General features: G+C 41.2%; 4 protein-coding genes and 1 long non-coding RNA gene across 7 annotated transcripts in view; 1 reads left to right on the forward strand and 4 right to left on the reverse strand.

Moving 5' to 3' along the window:
• Positions 1–221: 221 nt before the first annotated feature.
• On the reverse strand, positions 222–4,961 carry LOC140358371 (E3 ubiquitin-protein ligase TRIM35-like). Its single transcript, XM_072443175.1, has 6 exons — positions 4,246–4,961; positions 3,961–4,056; positions 3,572–3,802; positions 1,887–1,909; positions 1,682–1,800; positions 222–829 (listed from the first exon to the last, which is right to left on the reverse strand). The coding sequence occupies exons 1-6, from the start codon at positions 4,771–4,773 to the stop codon at positions 270–272; spliced, it is 1,557 nt and encodes a 518-aa protein (XP_072299276.1). The 5' UTR covers positions 4,774–4,961; the 3' UTR covers positions 222–269.
• A 262-nt stretch (positions 4,962–5,223) lies between these two features.
• gipc1 (GIPC PDZ domain containing family, member 1) lies at positions 5,224–9,451 on the reverse strand. Its single transcript, XM_072443214.1, has 7 exons — positions 9,277–9,451; positions 8,392–8,891; positions 8,131–8,316; positions 7,859–8,039; positions 7,619–7,731; positions 6,873–6,954; positions 5,224–6,793 (listed from the first exon to the last, which is right to left on the reverse strand). Exons 2-7 carry the CDS (start codon positions 8,683–8,685, stop codon positions 6,642–6,644), a joined length of 1,008 nt encoding a protein of 335 aa, XP_072299315.1. The 5' UTR covers positions 8,686–8,891; positions 9,277–9,451; the 3' UTR covers positions 5,224–6,641.
• The window catches only part of LOC140358394 (uncharacterized), a 181,962-nt gene continuing 167,591 nt past the window's right edge, over positions 5,224–19,594 (reverse strand). The window contains exon 3 of the long non-coding RNA XR_011926708.1: positions 5,224–6,205. This is a non-coding gene — a long non-coding RNA (uncharacterized lncRNA). The remainder of the gene's footprint in view (positions 6,206–19,594) is intronic.
• On the reverse strand, positions 10,512–14,049 carry dnajb1a (DnaJ heat shock protein family (Hsp40) member B1a). Of its 3 annotated transcripts, none has more exons than XM_072443183.1 (4): positions 13,783–14,049; positions 12,577–12,864; positions 12,104–12,456; positions 10,512–12,011 (listed from the first exon to the last, which is right to left on the reverse strand). In XM_072443183.1, the coding sequence occupies exons 1-4, from the start codon at positions 13,991–13,993 to the stop codon at positions 11,781–11,783; spliced, it is 1,083 nt and encodes a 360-aa protein (XP_072299284.1). In that variant the 5' UTR covers positions 13,994–14,049; the 3' UTR covers positions 10,512–11,780. The 3 variants fall into 3 exon arrangements, with proteins under 3 accessions (XP_072299284.1, XP_072299283.1, XP_072299285.1); XM_072443182.1 differs by having other exon boundaries at positions 12,104–12,523; positions 12,659–12,864; positions 13,783–13,993; XM_072443184.1 differs by having other exon boundaries at positions 12,104–12,486; positions 12,631–12,864; positions 13,783–13,993.
• On the forward strand, positions 14,930–19,205 carry LOC140358374 (very-long-chain enoyl-CoA reductase-like). The gene is made up of 12 exons (XM_072443179.1): positions 14,930–15,553; positions 15,652–15,962; positions 16,523–16,574; positions 16,657–16,701; positions 16,841–16,944; positions 17,631–17,746; positions 17,820–17,925; positions 18,004–18,076; positions 18,161–18,204; positions 18,284–18,341; positions 18,429–18,517; positions 18,792–19,205. Exons 2-12 carry the CDS (start codon positions 15,795–15,797, stop codon positions 18,963–18,965), a joined length of 1,029 nt encoding a protein of 342 aa, XP_072299280.1. The 5' UTR covers positions 14,930–15,553; positions 15,652–15,794; the 3' UTR covers positions 18,966–19,205.

Consider the following 19,594-nt stretch of genomic DNA (forward strand, 5'->3'; position numbering starts at 1 on the left):
CTTTTAGTTTGAAAAGGAGGCGTATAAATTTCAACAAAAATGTCAGTGATACTATCTGGTTGTTTAATTTTTTTCTGGACAGGTAAAAATGATAAGTCGTGTGGTATGAAAACCTCAGTGACGGGAAATCAAGGTGAAAGATGGATGGTAATCTGCCTCTTATGAATAAATAATAAATAAATGTGACACTGAGTGGAAGTCTGTCTGTAAAAGTCTCTATGGGACGCCAGACCGACTTCAAAGTAAATAGCTGCACGTGTCCTTTTGCGTCACCAGATGGCACTGTTCCACACGGCCACTTTGACGGGACAGATTTTCAGGGGTTTGGGATTATTGCCTTTGATGTTGGCTCCGGGGCAGAAGAAAGGAAGCATCTTCTGCGTGAAAAAGTCGTGAAACGTGTAGATGGTCGTCATGGTGATGGGGTCGGAGAACGTGACCTCCCCGACGTCGTAATCCAGCTGAACCCTGACCCGGGACAGAGGCGCGTGCAGTGTCAGCGGGGTGCTGGGTCGCGTCATGGCGCAGTACTCCCCGTCACTAAAAGAGATCATCCAGAAACCTCCCTCGGGACAGCCGGAAATGCGGCCCTTCCTGTCGATGGACTCTCGGACCACGCCGAGCATCCAGTCCGCTTTGTCCCCCACCTCCACCTCCCACGCGTGGCGTCCCGCCGTGAAGCCCTCCGAGCCCAGCACAAACACGAAGTGTCCGAACCGCTCCGGGTTATCGGGCTGCTTCTTCACAGAGCCGCTGTTGGAGACACTGGTCAGGTCTTTGGACAGGGACAGCCACGAGTACGCGGTGTTGGGGTCCAAGGTGATGGGGGCTGCAAGGAAACGGGAACATTTAGGAAGACTTTTCTCTGAAACCGGTGCCTATTGGCTGTGAAAGAAATCATATTTTATAACAGTGAACATAGCCTCACTATAAAAGGTGCTTTGCTACCTAATATTAGACTTGACACTTAAGTTACGGAGTGGTATATATTTTGAACTAAAATTATAACTATTTATAAATAACTTAAATGTACTATATTGTCATCAAACTTACCAAGTAAATACATTTGTACAAAGAAAAATGTGTGACTGGGTGTTAAAGTTAAGCTTTAAAAAAAAACATCTAAAACTAGATAGTAAGTCATTTTGGCTCCATAATATTCAAATGAAGTCGCTATAACTGAAGGTGTCATAAAAAAAAACAAAAAAACACCGTAATTTTGAGTTAAAACGACAGGGCTCCAAGTCAAAATTGCGGACAAAAACTAATCATGATGTTTGTACCACAAACACAGGAACCACTCAATTAATAAAGGTACATTATGAGGACATTAAAACAAAAAAGACAAAACACAGAATTTTGGACATGGCAAAATGTTGACCAACTATTATTAGTTCTTCCTTCCATCAAAATCTGAGGACTCAAAAGACACCCGTTTCTACCTCTAATGGTTGTTTATCCACAATATTATGGGGAAAAAATCCATTTTCTTCTAAAGATATCAGCGAAAGAAAAAATCATGTTCAATAGGCCCAAAGTCACTGGGATTGACCCCCAAACAGGAACAAGTGGTAGAAAATGAAAATAATGAATCTTTAGCCTCAAATTCTACAATAAAATCCTGCCTTATCTTGGTGTAGCACATTAGGCCTTGAGAGTGAAGGGGACATCATGTACTTACTGTACTCCACCACATCCACCATCTTCTCCCACACGTGGTACTTGAGGGAGCTGACGTGCTTGGCAACGTTAATGAGGACGCCTGGGGTTTTCTCTGGTTCTTTGAAAGTAATCTGTGCTCTGGAAAGTCAACAAAACATTAACAAACAACAACAAAACAACAAAACAAAAGATACGTGAAGATGTGTTGATGTATTGACCATTACCTCTGTTTTGTCCTGCTGTAATTCTGAAAAAGAGTGGAAAAAACCTGCTTATTCAACAGCACTGAATGAATTGCTTTGAGTCATAGTTATTTAAGCTCCCAGCATTCGCCATAGTGTCTCACCTTAACCCAGTGGCAGTGAAAAGCACACTTAAGATAATCTGCAAAGAGCGATTAAAAGGGGCCGGTAGGTCACGACTAGTTTTATATTAATGATATAACTTTACAACCAAAGGGGACAGCAGCGATATGATGTGAGCCGTTAATCATGTCTACGTAAGTGTAATAACTAGTTAACAGCACTTATAAAGTCAAAGGGGCTAACAGTCAAAGGGGCTAACAGTAAATTCTACAATAATACTAATAAAGGCACGGGTAAAATACACAAATCATATCTGGATTTTTTTTATTGTAGAAAACGTTTAAATTGTGGTCATCTGGACAGCGTTTGAAAATCATAATCAAATATTAAACATTGTCCAGATGCCTATAATTTAAACTAGAGTATCAGTGCTGCCCAATTTAGTTTTGTCTCGAGTAGCTCCTAAGCATCATTTGTTTTTAAAATTTAACGCATAAGGATGAATATAAATTATAAATGTCTTTATTGAGTTGTGTGAATGAAAATGAGAAGAATGAATTAAAGAAGTGTAAACTTATATTATCTTATATTACTTCTCCCCTTTTCAGTCATAGACACTGCTGTTATATGCAACGTATTTAAATAACATTAAGAGAAGTCATATTAAATCTAAATAACAGCAGTGATTCAGCCTTCTCATATTTTGTAGCATAGAATAGTTTACATTTAGTTTAAACACTTGAATACAATATGAGGTTTTGATTTTACCATCTAACTTTTAGTTTTATGCAAACGAATGGGTTTACTAGTGTTATATATATTGTGACTAATTACTAGTATTATTTTCTTGTTTTAGTGATATTTATGTCAAAAATCCTCAAAAAACATGCAGAATTGACTACAAATGAATATTGAATGTCATCTTTTAAAACCAGAAACCTAAGTCCTCGTGTGAACCTGACTGAGAAACACTGGCCAAGATCACAATACAAACCTTATCAAGATTTAACTACACTTAAAACCTTTATATTGCCTTTTAAAAGTATTCCAGCTGTTGCTTCAGGACTGTCATTGGTTCTATCCGCCTGTCACTCACTCGGAGCACGACAGAGGCTGAACATTGTATTTGATTCATCCACAGGAGTTCTTCCCATTCAGAAGTTACAATGTTTGTAACTGTAACTGGAGGAGTTGGTGGAAAAGGTGTTTGACCATAGAGTTGCTAAACAAGTAGTGAAGTAGTAGTACAAAGTAGTGGTCTTCAAAAAGGGTAAAAAAATAATAATATTTGAGTAAGAGTAAATGTCTGGATACAGCATGCATCTTATAATTTGAAGTTTTTGTAGTTGGAGGAACAAAACATTAACTATTGCAGAAACATTTTATATTTTCAAATGATAATCATACTGTATCTGAAGGAGCAGTGCAACAAATACTTTAATACATTTGTCAACATTAAGCTTTTTGTCACTGACCAAAACCAAATACTACAGTAGGAGTAAAACATGGTGAAAACAACAAGTACAATTAAAAGTAAAAGTGTAACCTCTGCCTATGATCGGAGCAGCAGAATTGCCTCTGACCCTCTGACCTCTCTCACTGACCTGCAGGAAAAGGGCGTCGCCTGCGGCCATCTCGTTCTCGATGGCGATCACGGCCTGGGAGAAGATGAGGATGTCCCTTGTGATGCCGTCCGCCTTCTTCTTCACCTGCTCCTTCTTCTCCTCGTCCTCCTGCTGCAGCGCGCACAGCCTGGTCTCCTCCTCCTTCTGCAGAAACGCACGCAGCTCCTCGAACTCCTGCCGGATCTGCTTCTCTGTCTCCTGGGTTTGGTTCTGACCGGGTCAACAAGGTCAAAATTTAGGGGTTAAAGTGTTCCTAGATTGGTGATGTAATGGAAAAACCCAGACTATTTAAGGGGAAATGTCTTGCACAAGAATACCGAATATATTTATGCCCAACAGTGTGCTGCTGCTGGTCTGTTTGTTGATACCTTCATGTGCACAGTTGTGTCATCAGACTCCTGCTTGACTTCATACAGGCGACGCAGGCTCTTCTTCAGTGGAACCAGCTCATTTTTCAGCTCTGACTGCAAATAGTAGACGTTCAACACCAACATTTCATGACATATGAGACTTTTAACTCAATTTTGACTTCAAGCGTCCCACAACAAAACTGCTACAATTGGTTTTGAGGTGTACGAAGACCGAAATTACAAATAATAATGCTGAACAATACAGAATAATTCTTTCTACATAATACAGAATCAATGAATTACCCTCAGGTCTTGAGCTCCCTCTTCCAGCGGGCAGATTCTGTGGCCAAGGTGCTTTTTAGATGTGTGACAAACGCAGCACAAGACCTCTGAATCGTCAAAGCAAAAGAGCTTGAGGACCTCTCCGTGAACGGCACACTTCTCCTCAGGGATGTCCTCCTTCTTCACTCCCGTCCGGGCCATGGCTGCATTTCGCTCTTGCTCCTTTAGAAACGTGTCCGCCACATTCTTCAACGCCAGACTCACCGTCGGCTCGGTCAGAGAGCACTTCGATCTGCAGATGGGACAATCGCGTCTGGACTTTTTCTTGTTCCAAAACTCCTGGAGGCAGGCCTTGCAGAAACTGTGGCTGCACTTGAGGACAACGGGGTCTTTGAAGATCTCACAGCAGACCGGACAGGACAGCTCTTCTTCCATGGAGCCAGAGCGGAAAACCTTAGTGGACACGGCCCGCGCCCGCAGAGACACCACTTTTGAGTTTTGGAAAAGGGACAGTTTCCCTGGTTGAGAAGAAGCTCGAGGCCTCGACATGATGTTAGCTTTTGGGAAGACTGAATTCTTGGATGGAGCGGTGTCTGATGGAGCTCGGCTGCTCTGTGATGAGTACTATTCTGAGTATTGCTTTTGACAAACCTCTGTGTTATGCATAAACAAAGACTTGATGGGCAGGTTTCTTTCTAGTAAATGTCACCACCCCCGATCTATTGGATTCACCCTCAGCCAAACCTCAACACGTACCATTTTCTGATTAAACAGATATTCAGCACATGTAGACCAGATATTCAGTGTCTATGGAAACTGGGTCCTGGCCCTGGTGATGACCCTGCTGCAGATGACCAGTGGTGCGATCAGGTTCTCCATTATGGCTCTCATTACAGCACTTGCTAATGCCTGATGACACTCAAAGTGATATTACTGTCGGAGTAATGCCATGTATATTTCAGAAGGTCATTTGGATAAAGAACAAACACTACAAATATCTGCCATGTCACTGTTATTGTTTCATAACCAGACATCGACAACAGTGTATAATACAAAGCCATCAAAATTACGTGTTCTTCAGTGTTACAGTGTTATAGCATCATTTCCATTACATAATCCATTAAGTCAAACAAAATGTAGTACAAAATAGTATTTGAAGTTCTGAATATACAGAGTGTAGCGAAAAGGCAAACCCAACATACTTTTGAGATGTATGTAATAGCAGATGCAACAATTCATAAATGTTTTTATGAACAACAAAAGTCACCATGACTCATAATGGAGGAAGATTGCCGCAAAAGTGTCATGCACCACAATGCACACTTTAGACAATATGTAAAACTGACATTTTGAATTTAGACTTGTGATGTTTTGCACATTAACCCCATTTCAAAACTTGGCAACCTTTAATACTGCTTGCTCAAAATGCTTCAAAAACATTAGAGTTCTTTCAACACTGTTTAAAAATAAACATTACACATTGCTTTATACAAAACAGCTTTTAAAAAGACAACATTGTAACACACTACTCCTCTTTCTTTCAGAAATCTAACACTGATTCCCGTTAACACAAGTCAGATCTATGGGAATGTGCTCCTGACAGACTGCGGCCCTTTCCCAATCCCCTCCCCCCCTCGCTCCGCCATAGTAAGTAAGTCACACCTGAGACTCATCGCCTGTGAGCGTGTGAGGGGCTTATCAAACCCCCTGTAGTGGTCGAGTCCTCCATCCAGCAGCGAGGGCTCTTGCTCCATATCAAGTGCCGAGTGCATAGGGCGAGGGAGTAGACACGGGTCGGGAAAGGGCCTTCGTCTCATCTTCAAGACTCCGCTATGATCCCAGTGCAAACACAAACGATGAGCATAACAATAAAAATAAAAAAACAGCATAAACTAAGAATGACAAACTATATACCAGCACATGCATGGAACAACGTCACTGTATTTTGGGGAGGTCGGAGCAGATGCACGTCGCTATCCACCTACTACGGTAACAGTGCAATCCCGTTCACTCACTTCTGTATCTCAGCAGTGCTACACAGTGCGACGTTAAAAAAGATTGAGATTTCCTTCACAATCTACGATGTAACTTGGTGTTAGCCATTTTTTTGTTTCATTTCTCCCATGTTAGTTTTCTAGCTGTCATTATTTGTATCCCCGCCACCAACGACTGCAGCAATTAAGCAGACAATGAGGCGCACGTAGGTCAAAGATTAATCTCAATTTGCCGTTAAGACAAGTCTGGAAGACAAATAAAATCATCTGGAAGTCATCACAGTAACTCTCCTCCCATTAAAACACTTTCAAAACCTATAGTCTAAATAAAATAGTAGGTAAATGTAGAGTAAAAACTAAAACAGAGGTGGTTTCTTAGTAGTGTTGAATGTAGTGGACACATGTAGCTCGGCTCCACCGGGGTTAAACTCTCCCGACCTTGGCGTCGCCGATGGCCCCCCACACGTCGAAAACAAACTCGTCCGGGAATGCAAAGTCTCCCAGGGTTTCGTCTAAAGCCTCCGCGAACTCGTCTGGGTTCTTTTTGTCCTTCCCCAGCTCCACCATGGTCGCCGCTGCGGGCACGGAGGGCACAGGCACATTATGTAACGGCCGTAGTGTTCAATTTTGAGGTCAACGTAGACGTGCACTTACCCAGCTCGCTGTCTCTGATGCCCATGTAGCTCTCCAGCAAGTCATCCACTTTTTCAATGGCTTTTTCCTCAAATGCAGACGGCTGACAACGATAGCGTTACGTTAGTGTATTTTATTATCCTTTAGCAACACAATACAAACAAATATATTCTGCATTGTGAGTGTGAATGTGTAATGTTTTAGTATTTTATAATTGTTTGTTGTCTGCGTCAGGAGATGATGGAAACTGCTTTTGCTACAGCTGATATATTTCCAACTGTATATGTTATAATATATACTTAGGCAGCAACTAATGATTATTTTTTCCTAATTGATTAAGCTAGTGATTGTCCTTTTGATTAATTGTTTGGAGATTTTTACTCAGATATTATTCCCTGAGGAAAACCTGATTGAGTCAAACTCCAGCCAAAACGTTTTTTTTTTTACATCCAAAAGGCAAAAAGGAAGTGTTCCCTGTGTCATTTTGGTGTAATTCTTGCATTTTCTTTGTCATAAAACCTCTTCTCTATGCCCATGGCATGTTTTGGAGTTCAGATAACTAATAAAGTCATTGAATTGTTGTTGATAAATATCTCAATAATCAAATATGTGATGAATCGTTTTAACTTGTTTCAGTCAGAATATAATCCGCCCCTTCTAAAAATGCATAATAACTCAAAATGTCAAAAATGTTGCAGTTTTTGCTCATTGCTCATTTCATTTAAAAATGCACATAAAGCAGTGATATTACACTGTTGTACACTCACCAGTTCCTCCACTGTGGCAGGACCTTTTGACCGCAGTCGTAGAGTTCCTCGACCGGTGCCCAGCTGAATCCCTGAGGCCGACCGAGACCCTCCCGATCTCTGGCTGATCATATCTGAAAAGATCACGTTCAATCGACAACAATGCCAAGACAAAACAAAGGCACAAAACAGATAGGATTAGGCCATATGTAGTAAAAGAAACATAGTAGAAGACAAAAGTGATTAAAGACTTGTACCTACCAAAAGCTTTAAGCGGCTCAATCAGCCTGATGGTGAACTCTTTTCCTTTCGGCAGTTCTTTTAACATTTTGGCAACTTCATAATGTCGGCACCCAATCAGGCGATGGCCATTGATGGACTCGATCATGTCTCCCACATTAATGACCTGAATCTGGTGTATGACGCTGCCCTCGCGTATTCTCTGGAATTGTATTAAATATAACGTGAAATCTTTGAAACACCGAAGAGCCCCTGTGCGTCCAATAACTTTACTAAGCAACGTTTTTATTTACCTTAATGAAAGCGTAGCCAGCTCCATTGTCAGTGATTGTCAGCCCCAGGGCATCTTCTCCTTTATAGACAATTATTTCTTTTTTCTGACCCTTTATATGAGCAAATATAAAGTCCTCCAGCCCAATCTGTCCTCCTAACAGCTTGTCCATATCTACTTTGTGAGTGTTCAGCGTGCAAAACATGATCTGCAGAGGACACAAACACAATTAAAAAGACTTTAAACTCATATTTGACATCAGATCTTTGTAAAAATGACTAACCTCAGACGGCGGGATCCCAAACGCATCCCCAATCTTGGCGTACAGCTCCCGTACGTTGCTGAAGCCTTCGATACGTCCAGTGGGGCTGCCGTGAGCGAGCTGGGTGTGGAAGATGAGTCGGGGTCTCATGCCGCTGGGGGGCGGGGGCAGGCCCTCAGAGGTAGCCCCTTCTCCACAGCCTCCACCTCCATCCAATCCGTCCATCCCCGGCACATTCAGACCTCCACGAATGGGCTCAGCCTCTTCATTCTCCACCAAAGAGGCCTTCTTCCTTCTTCCCATACCCAGGGGCATTACGTGGCTTTATAAATCAGCTGCAGTTGAGCTGGACAGTATGGAGAATAACAACACTCCCCACACACTCCCGAAGTGCTTATGGGTTTTCTTAACCAGGGACAATGTTTAACAAATCCATTCATAACAACAGCTCACATTGCTGGATCTCTGTAGTCCAGCACAGCAGCACTGCTTGTTGGGAGACCAGATTGTTGAAGATTTACCTGTAAAAGACACATTATTGAGGTGAACAAATGCAAACACAAACTAATTCTGTATAAGACCAACAACTATTAGATCATCAATAAAGTACACTGCCGGATGCGTAAAGGCTAATAACACATGCACTTCTGCTGCTGAACATATGATGCTAATGTTAGCCGCTAGCTCTGGTTACAAAACATGCATCACATTTCTGCTGTTAACAGTGAAACTTCTTATGTCCACACGGAATCAAATGATTAACTGCTCCACTGCAAAGCGAGGCAAAGCGCAGCACACGCCAGGTTTTCGGCTTTAGGGTTTGTAATGCGAGTAGAAACAAGCTGAGATTATAGTTAGCTCTGCAGAAGCGAGTAAACACGACAGGCCAAACTCAGACATTCTTACCCGAGTTCCAGCGCTTCCTGTTTGCTTTGCTCGCCAGCTGTCACAAGTCAGAACATTTATAAATATTAGAGAGGGAAATGTGTTTGTATGTCGGTCCACGTTGGGGATGGAGAGCCGGTGTTTTGCCCGGTAAAGTGAGGAGCGTGTGTGTGAGCGGGTGTGAGGCGGTGCCGCGGCAGATTAGCTTCTGTCAGGGCTGGAACAATGGTGCGTTCACGTGTCCGGAAAACCACGTACTCACGGAAATATGCTACGTTCAATTATTGCCCTTTTAACATTATTTTAATTACAAAAAATAAAAAGTTTGGACCACATTATTGCGTTGTTATTATCATCATTAAGGAGTGTTTCATTTTGTAATATTTTATTCACATTTCTCTTATAGCTTTCGTTCATGTGTCCGGAAAACCACGTACTCACGGAAATATGCTACGTTCAATTATTGCCCTTTTAACATTATTTTAATTACAAAAAATAAAAAGTTTGGACCACATTATTGCGTTGTTATTATCATCATTAAGGAGTGTTTCATTTTGTAATATTTTATTCACATTTCTCTTATAGCTTTCGTTCATGTGTCCGGAAAACCACGTACTCACGGAAATATGCTACGTTCAATTATTGCCCTTTTAACATTATTTTAATTACAAAAAATAAAAAGTTTGGACCACATTATTGCGTTGTTATTATCATCATTAATGAGTGTTTCATTTTGTAATATTTTATTCACATTTCTCTTATAGCTTTCGTTCATGTGTCCGGAAAACCACGTACTCACGGAAATATGCTACGTTCAATTGCCCTTTTAACATTATTTTTTTTACAACAAAAAAAAAAGATTGGACCACATTGTTGCGTTATTATCATTGAGTATTTAATTTTGTAATATTTTATTCACATTTCTCGTAAAGTTTTACATTGTGGACATCCTTTTGAGAATTATAATTATACTGATAATGAAAATGTAATGAAACATGTCATTCTCATTTAAATGTAATAATTAATCAGAGCAGAATTGACCTTTTGTTTGTATAGTTCTAATAACAACTTGGACACTAGATGGCAGTTGTTGTCGTTATGGGCTGATGCTGCACCGCAGCGGCCACACATGGAAACTGCAAAACTAAATTAATGGATTATATAGAGTGGAAATGAAAGTTCGACCCCAGCGCTTGAAATATATTAAAACGTTTACTTTGAAAATGCCCAAAATACAGAAAACTCTCCACAAAGACTGAAGTGTTTGTATGTTTAATATGGACACATAAGCAGACACACAACATAAGAAATAAATATTACTACTAATTTGTACCCCACCAAAGTCAAACTCGTTCAAATAAAATTGTAGAATACATTTTGAGGCCTGAAATATGTAAATAAACATGTGAACTCAAATAGGGCTTAGTTTTCCTTTCCAACAGGAAAAAGTATAAAGGTCTTTTAAAACAAAAAAAATGTGAAACATTACAGATGATACATCACTACATTTGTGTTGTAGTTTTACAACATGTTGTAAATTGCACTCCCATAGGAACAACAACCAGAACAAGTTGTGTGCTTGTAATGTTCAAATGAACAAAGGAAAACCAGTTAAACTGCCTGGATACTAATCACATGTTTATACTTTCCCAGTAATAACATTCCCACATACACTACAAATACACTCTCAAACAAAATATTAAGTGCTTCGATTAAGATTTTTAAGTTGATCTACTAAAATCTGTCACATGCTTCCAATACTATGAGACAAGATACATAAATGACTTGAAGAAATTTGACACAAAACTTTTCTATTCCTGATACCACTCAAATATTGGGGGAAAATAAAACAAATTAAAATTGTGGAATTTTTCACATAAAAAAGGTGCATCATTGTCCAGTTCATGTTTAAAAAGTCATACTTTTAAGTGTCCATTTTTGTTTTGTTAAATTACAAATAAGAAAACCAGCGATACTTTTGAACAGCAGCTGTAAAACCACAGCTGACCGCCAGGGAACATTTGTCACATTAGTTACAAGTCCCAGTGATCTTTTTAAATGTGTGTCCTGTGATGAAGTCAGAGCTCAATGGAAGCCCTTCATCTGAGGTTCTGTGATCATCTGCTGGCAGCTGTGATCGCTGTGAAACCAAATCCTTGGTTACTTTGAGAAACTTGATTCTGCTTCAGTTCAGATGAGAGAGATGAGAGTCGAAACGTCTAGCTTTTTCTAAACTTAGTCCAGATGACTACAACTGAACCTTTTTCTACAATGGAACACTCCAGGACGACTGAGGGATTACACCGACATATTCAGATGAGAGCTTTTGGAAAGACTTTGTTTTTCTTCAAAAAGCCACAACCAAGTTAGGTAACTTGTTTTATATTTCAGGAATGATTTTGAGGTAGATGTTAATACTGTTAAAATATGGGTGTCAAGTATTTTAACTAGCCATTAGGTCGAGTCAAGCCTCAAGACCAGGCAAAAGAAACGTAGTATTAGTGCTTCAGCGTCTGAGGCTGGAGTCACGGTGGAAGAATCTGCCTGAGTGCGTCACAAGTGTTTTGGCCCAGTTCTTCAGGAAACTTCACAGAAAAGTCTAATATCATGTCTCCCCTTTTGTCTGGGAACTTGGAGAGTGGAAGACCTTCACCCACGATGCGCTTCTTAGTGCCTGGTTTGACCACATCTTTAGAGGTCACTGTGACGGTCCGGCCATCAAGTGTTGGGGCATTGACCGTACAGCCGCACAAAGCCTGGAAGAAACGAGAAAAGAACATTTAGTGTATATTGTTGAATTCATGGTTCTATTTTAAACATTGTTTCCGGCGCTTTGCTCTTCACTTACTTCTCTTAGGGATATTTTAGCAGGGTATATAATATCAGAACCATCTCTTGTGAACACTGGATGGGGCCTATCTTTGACCACAAACACAATATCTGCAGGAATGTTGGAGGGGGTTTCATCTCCCTCTCTTGGGAAAGTGATTTTTGTCCCTTCTTTCCAACCCCGTTTGATATCCACTGTTAAAATCTTATCCTCGTTCCGCACGGTGCAGCCGTCCGGGTTCAGTCTCTTCCTTGAAATTTTCATTTTCTTGCTGCAGCCCGAGTAGACCTCCTCCAGGCTTACTTTCAGCTCGTGCACAACTGCCGGGTCCTTCTTTTTCTCCTGCGGTCTTCGATGGCTTACCGGGTGAGCTTTGTAAGGTCTATGAAAACCACTCATTCCTCTCATTCCTCTCATCCCTCCCATCCCTCCCATCCCTCCCATCCCTCCCATGCTTCCCATCCCTCCCATGCTTCCCATCCCTCCCATGCTTCCCATCCCTCCCATGCTTCCCATCCCTCCCATGCTTCCCATCCCTCCCATGCTTCCCATGTTTCCCATCCCTCCTCTCCCAAAAGGAGAAAAGGGGTCGTGGATATCCATATCTTCCTCCCCATTTTGTGCGAAGAATTGATCAAATGGACTGTGGCCACCAAAGAACTCTGCAAACATCGCATGAGGATCTCCATGGAAGGTGTAGTTGTAGCTTTGACCACTTTGAGCACCACATCCAGCTCCAGGTCCAGGTCCAGGTCCAGCTCCAGCATTGCCCTTCAGCCCTGCAAAGTGAAGCATGTGTTAAGATTCATAGTGCAAAGTATCAATGCAATCATCAAGACATAACCTTGATCAATTTGAGAAACTATCTAATCGTGATGTTTTGGACAAATACTCCGATATGTTTGTGTAGAGATCTAAACTAAAGGGTTTGCAACTTTAAAACTGTCTTAACAGTCTTTACGATTTGAAAATTGTGACAATTCAAAATGCAACTTCAATTCGACAGCGCTACATCCAGCAGCTCGAGAACTATGGAACCGTTTCTGATGGAGGACCTGCCGCCTGCTGGACCATCTTATTGCTTTGCCAGCAATCTTGATTATAAATTAATTCATATATCTTGCATTTTCTCAACTGCAGGTGTTTTTAATGGTTTCATTACATTAATGCAATAAATGCCTTTAAAAATACTGATACAATAACCAATGCTGGGTGACATTCAAATTTGACAACCATAACAAAGTCAATATAAATACTTGTTTATGAAAGTACTAAAACAAAGTATAATTCGTATTGACCATGTTTTTGTTCAGCTTGTTTTAGATAATGGGGGCAAAAACTACGCAGAGCAAAAATGAGACAAGGGGGGCCCCAAAGTCTCTTCAGTTGATAAGAAACTTTTGAATTTTGATATTGCTTTTCAGACTAGATCAGCCAAAGGTCAGAATGACTTTATATTTGATGTGTGCAAACATCAGCACCTGCACAGACACGTTGTCAAATCAAATGCAAATCCAATCAAATGCAAAAGTAGCTTCCTTGGGCTACTTCTATTGTGTCCACGCCCCTGCACTGTCTCTGGCCTCAAACCCATAAAGATAACACTTTGTGAGCATGCAACTCACGCTAAGAACACTTAAGCATGACAAATATACCACATAATCGACTTTTGACAGTGACAGAAGCACAAAAATCACCTTCTTCTCCATATCGGTCGTAGATCTCCTTTTTCTTCGCGTCACTCAGGACGTCGTAAGCCTCTGCAATCTCTTTAAACTTGTCCTCTGCTCCGGGGGACTTGTTTTTGTCTGGATGAAAGCGCAGCGCCTGCTTTCTGTACGCCTTTTTGACCTCCTCTTCCGTAGCACCTTTGGCTATGCCCAGCACTTTGTAGTAATCTTTCCCCATCACCACAAACGCGTCCCGTCGATCTGCGCGACGGCGTGAAAAGAGCCCGATGCGCAACAAACGAGCCGCAAAACCCCGTGTATCAGCAGCGCGTCCAGGAGCCGCATGTCCTCCTCGTCCTCCTCCTCCTCGTCCCGCAGCTCAGAGCAGCTCCGCCGCCGCAGCTGTCAAAGCCTCTACGGCCATTATTGCGGCGAGAGCAGCCTCCTCCTGTCAACACGGCGTTTCTTCGACGGTCTGATGAAGGCCGCGTCTACCAAGTCTCCTCTTGTGCGCGCGACAACGACGCGACCACATGACACCGGAATGTAGGTCAAATTAATCGCTGAGCTTGTTCAACCGCACATGGCCGCGCGGAGAAACTTCTGGAAGAAAAAGGCGGCGGGCGGTGATGTGCGTAGCCTCCGCGCGCGCATAGATCCACGGGCTCAGACTCAAGAGAAGTGATGTCAATGACTTCCGGTTTGGTCTGAGCGTAAAGCAAGCGCACGTGTCGTAAAAAGCGCGTGTTTTTGTCCAGGTAAGAATGACCCACACATGGTCATAATTACCATATATGTATTAAGTTAAAGACCCTTACAATCACTTGTATGAAAACTTACAAGGTTACAATAATAATGATAAGTAGTTGTGGTTTAGCATAAAACATATTTAGTCGTTTTAATAGTTCCTAAATGGTCGTGTATTTGACGGGCAGGTTGCACAATAGATATTGAAAGTAAAATGCTCATCGGTAAATGTTTCTTCAAGAACAGCATTTCTGAAAAAAAAAACTCCAAAATATTTTTGTAAATAATTGATAACTAATGTGCGTGTTATTAGGATTAATGCCATAGTGTGGGTGTGTGAAACTAGTGTGATGAAACAACTACCATTCATTTTAAACTGTTAATTGCTTATTTTTTAATTAATTTGAAACCCATAGATGCCTTATGTTGTTATTATAACCAAACAAACAGAGCAAAACTCAAACAAACTACAAAACCAGCCCAGATGTCACTGCTGGCTGAACTGGACTCCTCCTCCTAGATATTAATAGACCATAGAATATGGTTAACTGTGTGTGACGACAGTCCCTTATGAAGTTCTCCCAATCAGCACTTTCCTAACTCTCCCTCACACTTGCACAGTCTTTGAGAAATGCTATTAGATTACTGTATGTTTGTTGACTCTTGTAGTGCAGAAATAACATGTGTTTTTGTGCTGGAGGTCAAAGCAGTAGCAGACACAGGTGGTTGGGGGACCCACGAAGTGTTGGCATGTCAAGGTTTTTTGTCCCATGGATAATAACATTAATGTGCCATCGATGTGCAGTGTACTCTCATGCATACACAAGAGCAGACAGGAGCGTTGTCTTAAGAGCACATTGGCATTTCTCCCAGAGTTGGGGCATATGTAGTTTCTCAAGGTTACTGAGCTCGTGCAGTGCAAATCAGTAGACTTATATTTAGCCTTGCAAATGGCGCTCTATGGATTATGTCTTGGAGCTCTCCGGTTTCGTCTTCTGTGCGTTTTGCTGCATGGAGGGGGGCTATGGACCATGCATAAGCTGACATTCAGGTAAGAAGCATATTCGCAACTCTCCTCACTAACCTTTGCACATATGTACTACAGATACTGACCAATACACTGTTGACATTCTTGTTTGTCCTCTGCAGTGAGAAGTCTATTTAAGGAATCCACCAGGCTCTCTCAAGTTGGCCATTGGAGTTGTGGTTGAACTTGTATGCGTTGCAAAGGACAGCTCTCACTGCTAGCACCATACTTTTTCAAAACCGGCCTTTAGCATTTGGGATTAAAAATGGATGTACTCGCCCTAGAGGCCAAAAATGTAGGTACAGGAGAAAATGAAAAGAAGTCTGCACCAAGGCCCAAACCAAAGGCTCTCAAAAAGGCTAAACGGATTGTGTACTTTGAAGTTGAGATCTTGGACGCTAAGACCAAGGAGAAACTTCTGCTGCTGGACAAGGTGAGTGTCAGTTTACTATTATCTTTCATAGTCACCAGTAATGTTCGGGACATGAAAACATTAAGAATGTATTCTGTCGTACATAGCACCATTACAGACACATCTAAAAATATCAATTGCTACAGTTTATCACCCTCCATAAGTGAAACAACAGCTAAATATAATCTGAGCAGCAGCACTACACACAGCAATCAGAGCAAATGTATTTGCATGACCTACAAACCACACAGTGATCGAGAGCTGATATTTTGCAGATAAAGATCTTCTCTATGAGAGGCTTGTCCAAGTGTAGCCATTATCACTTTGGTTTTGTATTGGCTGTATGTGGTCGTTAGGAGGTGAGAAATCCTTCTTCATCTGTCAGGAATGTCCTGTTCCAGCTATAGAACATGCCAAAGCTGCACAGCACATCGTCATTACTGTGAATGTGTGTCATTGTGTCAAACACAAACACTGAGACAAGGACTTTAACAATAGCTGCCTGTGTTTAAGGCTAACATACTTTTGAAGGAGTCAGGACCATGTCAAATAGTTTTTATGTTTGGTATGTTTGTTTGTAGGTGGAGCCAACTGCCACAATTTTGGACATTAAAGCTTTGTTTCAAAAGTCAAGTAAGAAAACCTTTTTATACATATCGTCCTTCAATACAAAAGTATTCTTCTCAAAGCTAAAGATCCTCTTCATCCCAAACAGATCCAAAGTGGTATCCAGCTAGACAGTCTCTACGACTGGATCCAAGTATGTTTATCTTTGTCTTGAAAAGAGATGAGTTGTTATTTCATTTTAAATCTGTAATATGTGTGGTTTAAGATCCAGTAAACCTTATTCTTACAGAATACATGGCACCTCTGTATCATAGTATTTCTTTGCTCCTCAGAGGGAAAAAGTCTTCGAGATGAAGATATACTCCAGACACTTCCTGTGGGAACCACCGCCAGCTTCTACTTCAGTGATCTGGGACCTCAGGTCACATGGGGCACAGTAAGTCCTCACAAACCTGCACACCACAACTGCACACTGTTTATGTAATTACATAGTTATAAACAGTCTTGATAATTGTATAAATAAACTGGGTCTTACATTTTTGATGTGGCAGATGATCATCAAATGATCTGCCCAAGAATATCAATAAAATGACATATATGGACTTCAGTGAATCTTAAATAGACTCTGATCATGTCTCATATAAATACCTGCCCCCAGAGAGAGATTACATCAATTTGATGTGGTTTGTTTTCCTCTCACTCACTCCTGCTTCTGCCCTGGGACACGTAATCTCGTGGCCTAATTTTCTCCTTACTCGCACTGTGCCACTACTTCCAGTAGTGCCCTTGTCCCAGTGTAAAGCCCTGAACTGTGAGCTCATCGGCCTGACCCTGTTCTGTCTGAGGTGCTGATTCAGAGATCACTTTCACTAGCAGCTGTGGCACTTGATCATATCATTTTGGATGTCTGTGATTACAAGCTCCCGTATTGTGTCCTTTTATAGTGTCTTATGTAATGTACAATACTACAGTTTGTTTTTTGTCTTATGGGTGTTTTGGCAGACAGTGATATAAATCAGTCTCCATGCCCTCCTCTTACACAATAAGTTGTCTGGGTTGGAAACTACCCAAAGACTCTCTGTCCCTTATCTTTACTCTGACCCTGTGTATTTTGTGCTGTAGGTGTTTCTGACAGAGTGCGCCGGCCCACTCATCATCTATCTCATGTTCTACTTCCGCCTCCCCTTCATTTATTCACCCAAATATGACTTCACCAGCAGCAAGCACTGGGTCGTTCAGTGAGTGACATTGTCCTAGGCTTTTTTTTACGGATGCAGTTTTTAATCTTGTCGTGAATGTGCTGTACCCTAGTTTGGCCTGTATGTGTCACTCTTTCCACTACATCAAGCGCATTCTGGAGACGCTCTTCGTCCATCGCATCTCACATGGGACCATGCCACTTAGAAACATATTCAAAGTAAGTGCACATTCAACAGTAATAATATGTTTTGCTGTAAGTTAATTTGTTTTAATTCCTCCGCACTATTTATTTCAGAACTGTGGTTATTATTGGTTCTCTGCAGCTTGGATGGCATACTATATTAACCATCCGCTCTACACTACACCCTGTGAGTGCTAATCTCAACACACACTATGATACCATGTTTTTCTCTGCTTTTTCCACTTTTATTATCACTTTTATTTCTTCTTAGATTATGGTCAGCAACAGGTGAATACGTCTTTTTACATTTTCCTGGTAAGAATAACATTTAAAAAAGAAATCTTCATCGTAAAGTTGAATTGTCTAATATATATTCTTATTTTTTTTCAAACAGTTTTGTCAAGTGGGGAACTTTTCGATCCATGTCGCTCTACGGAACCTCAAATCCCAAGGTAAACTAGCATATCGTGGATGTTTCATGTTTATAGTGTAATAAGAATAATGCAGTTTAAGTAAATGCACTGTACATTCTTTCACAGGGTCAAAGGTTAAGAAAATTCCTTACCCAACAAAGAATCCTTTCACCTGGATCTTTGCCCTGGTCTCCTGTCCAAACTACACCTATGAGGTAATTCATAAACAAACAAATAAATAAATACTTACGCTTATACATTAGTAGCTTAAACATTATGCAGATTTTACTTTAAAAAATACATTTTTTGTGTCGTTGCACAAATTGAGTTGGTGCAAAGCCTGGTCCAAAGCCTCATGATGTGCCGTTAGGTTACTGTTTGCTTATGCAGCGTATCTTTGTTGTTGAGTATGTTGTTATATTGCCACCTACTGGACAGCGTCTGTACTCGTTCATTCATGCGCGTTGAGTGTAAACTTCTTGTGTGCAGCTGGGCTCTTGGATCGGCTTCTCTGTGATGACCCAGTGTGTGCCGGTGGCTTTCTTCACTGCGGTGGCGTTCATCCAGATGACCGTGTGGGCCAAAGGCAAACACAGGGGCTACTTAAAGGAGTTCAGAGATTACCCCACTCTGCGCTCCTCCATCCTGCCCTTCATCTTGTAGAGCCTGGAAAAAACATGGCCTATTAGACCTCTTTATGTTATGCAGAATCTGACCATAAATCACTTGTGCCAAAAGGGGAAACACAACTGTGTTTTTGGCCTTCAATGGGATTTTTTTGCAAAGTCTTAATATATGTTTTAGTGGTGCATAAATGTCTATGTGTTCTATTCATGTCCTGTGAAAATTAATGGGCCTAATATAGTATTCAACCTTTGCAAATAATTTATTTCGGCTACCTCACGTTTTTTGTTTGGCTTTTTGCATTTATTATCCCATGTGACTATATACTCAAGACATTAGTTCATTAATATTATTTTTTTCAGTTGGCGCCCCAACAAATGAGGCATGGTTTACTTTACTGTTCTCCTGGGGAGATTAGTCTTGATTAAACGCGCTAAGGAAACCTGTCAAGAGCAGTGGGTCACTGCAGTGCAGCGACCATGAAACCCTCTCCAGATCTTGAGCCGGGATGTTTGTCAGGTGCACCTACGTATCTGGAGGATTCACACATTGTGTATGTCATAGAGCAAAACATCTTAACACGGAGAGAATGTGTTGGCTCTACAAGGACAGACATGGGTCGGGATCAGACCAATAGTGCCTATAGGACTGGATGATTAGTTGATCCT

This window comes from Eucyclogobius newberryi, unplaced genomic scaffold (assembly GCF_026437365.1).
Source record: "Eucyclogobius newberryi isolate DKJ021-1_F unplaced genomic scaffold, fEucNew1.0.hap1 SCAF_13, whole genome shotgun sequence".
Taxonomy (NCBI): Eukaryota; Metazoa; Chordata; class Actinopteri; order Gobiiformes; family Gobiidae; genus Eucyclogobius; species Eucyclogobius newberryi.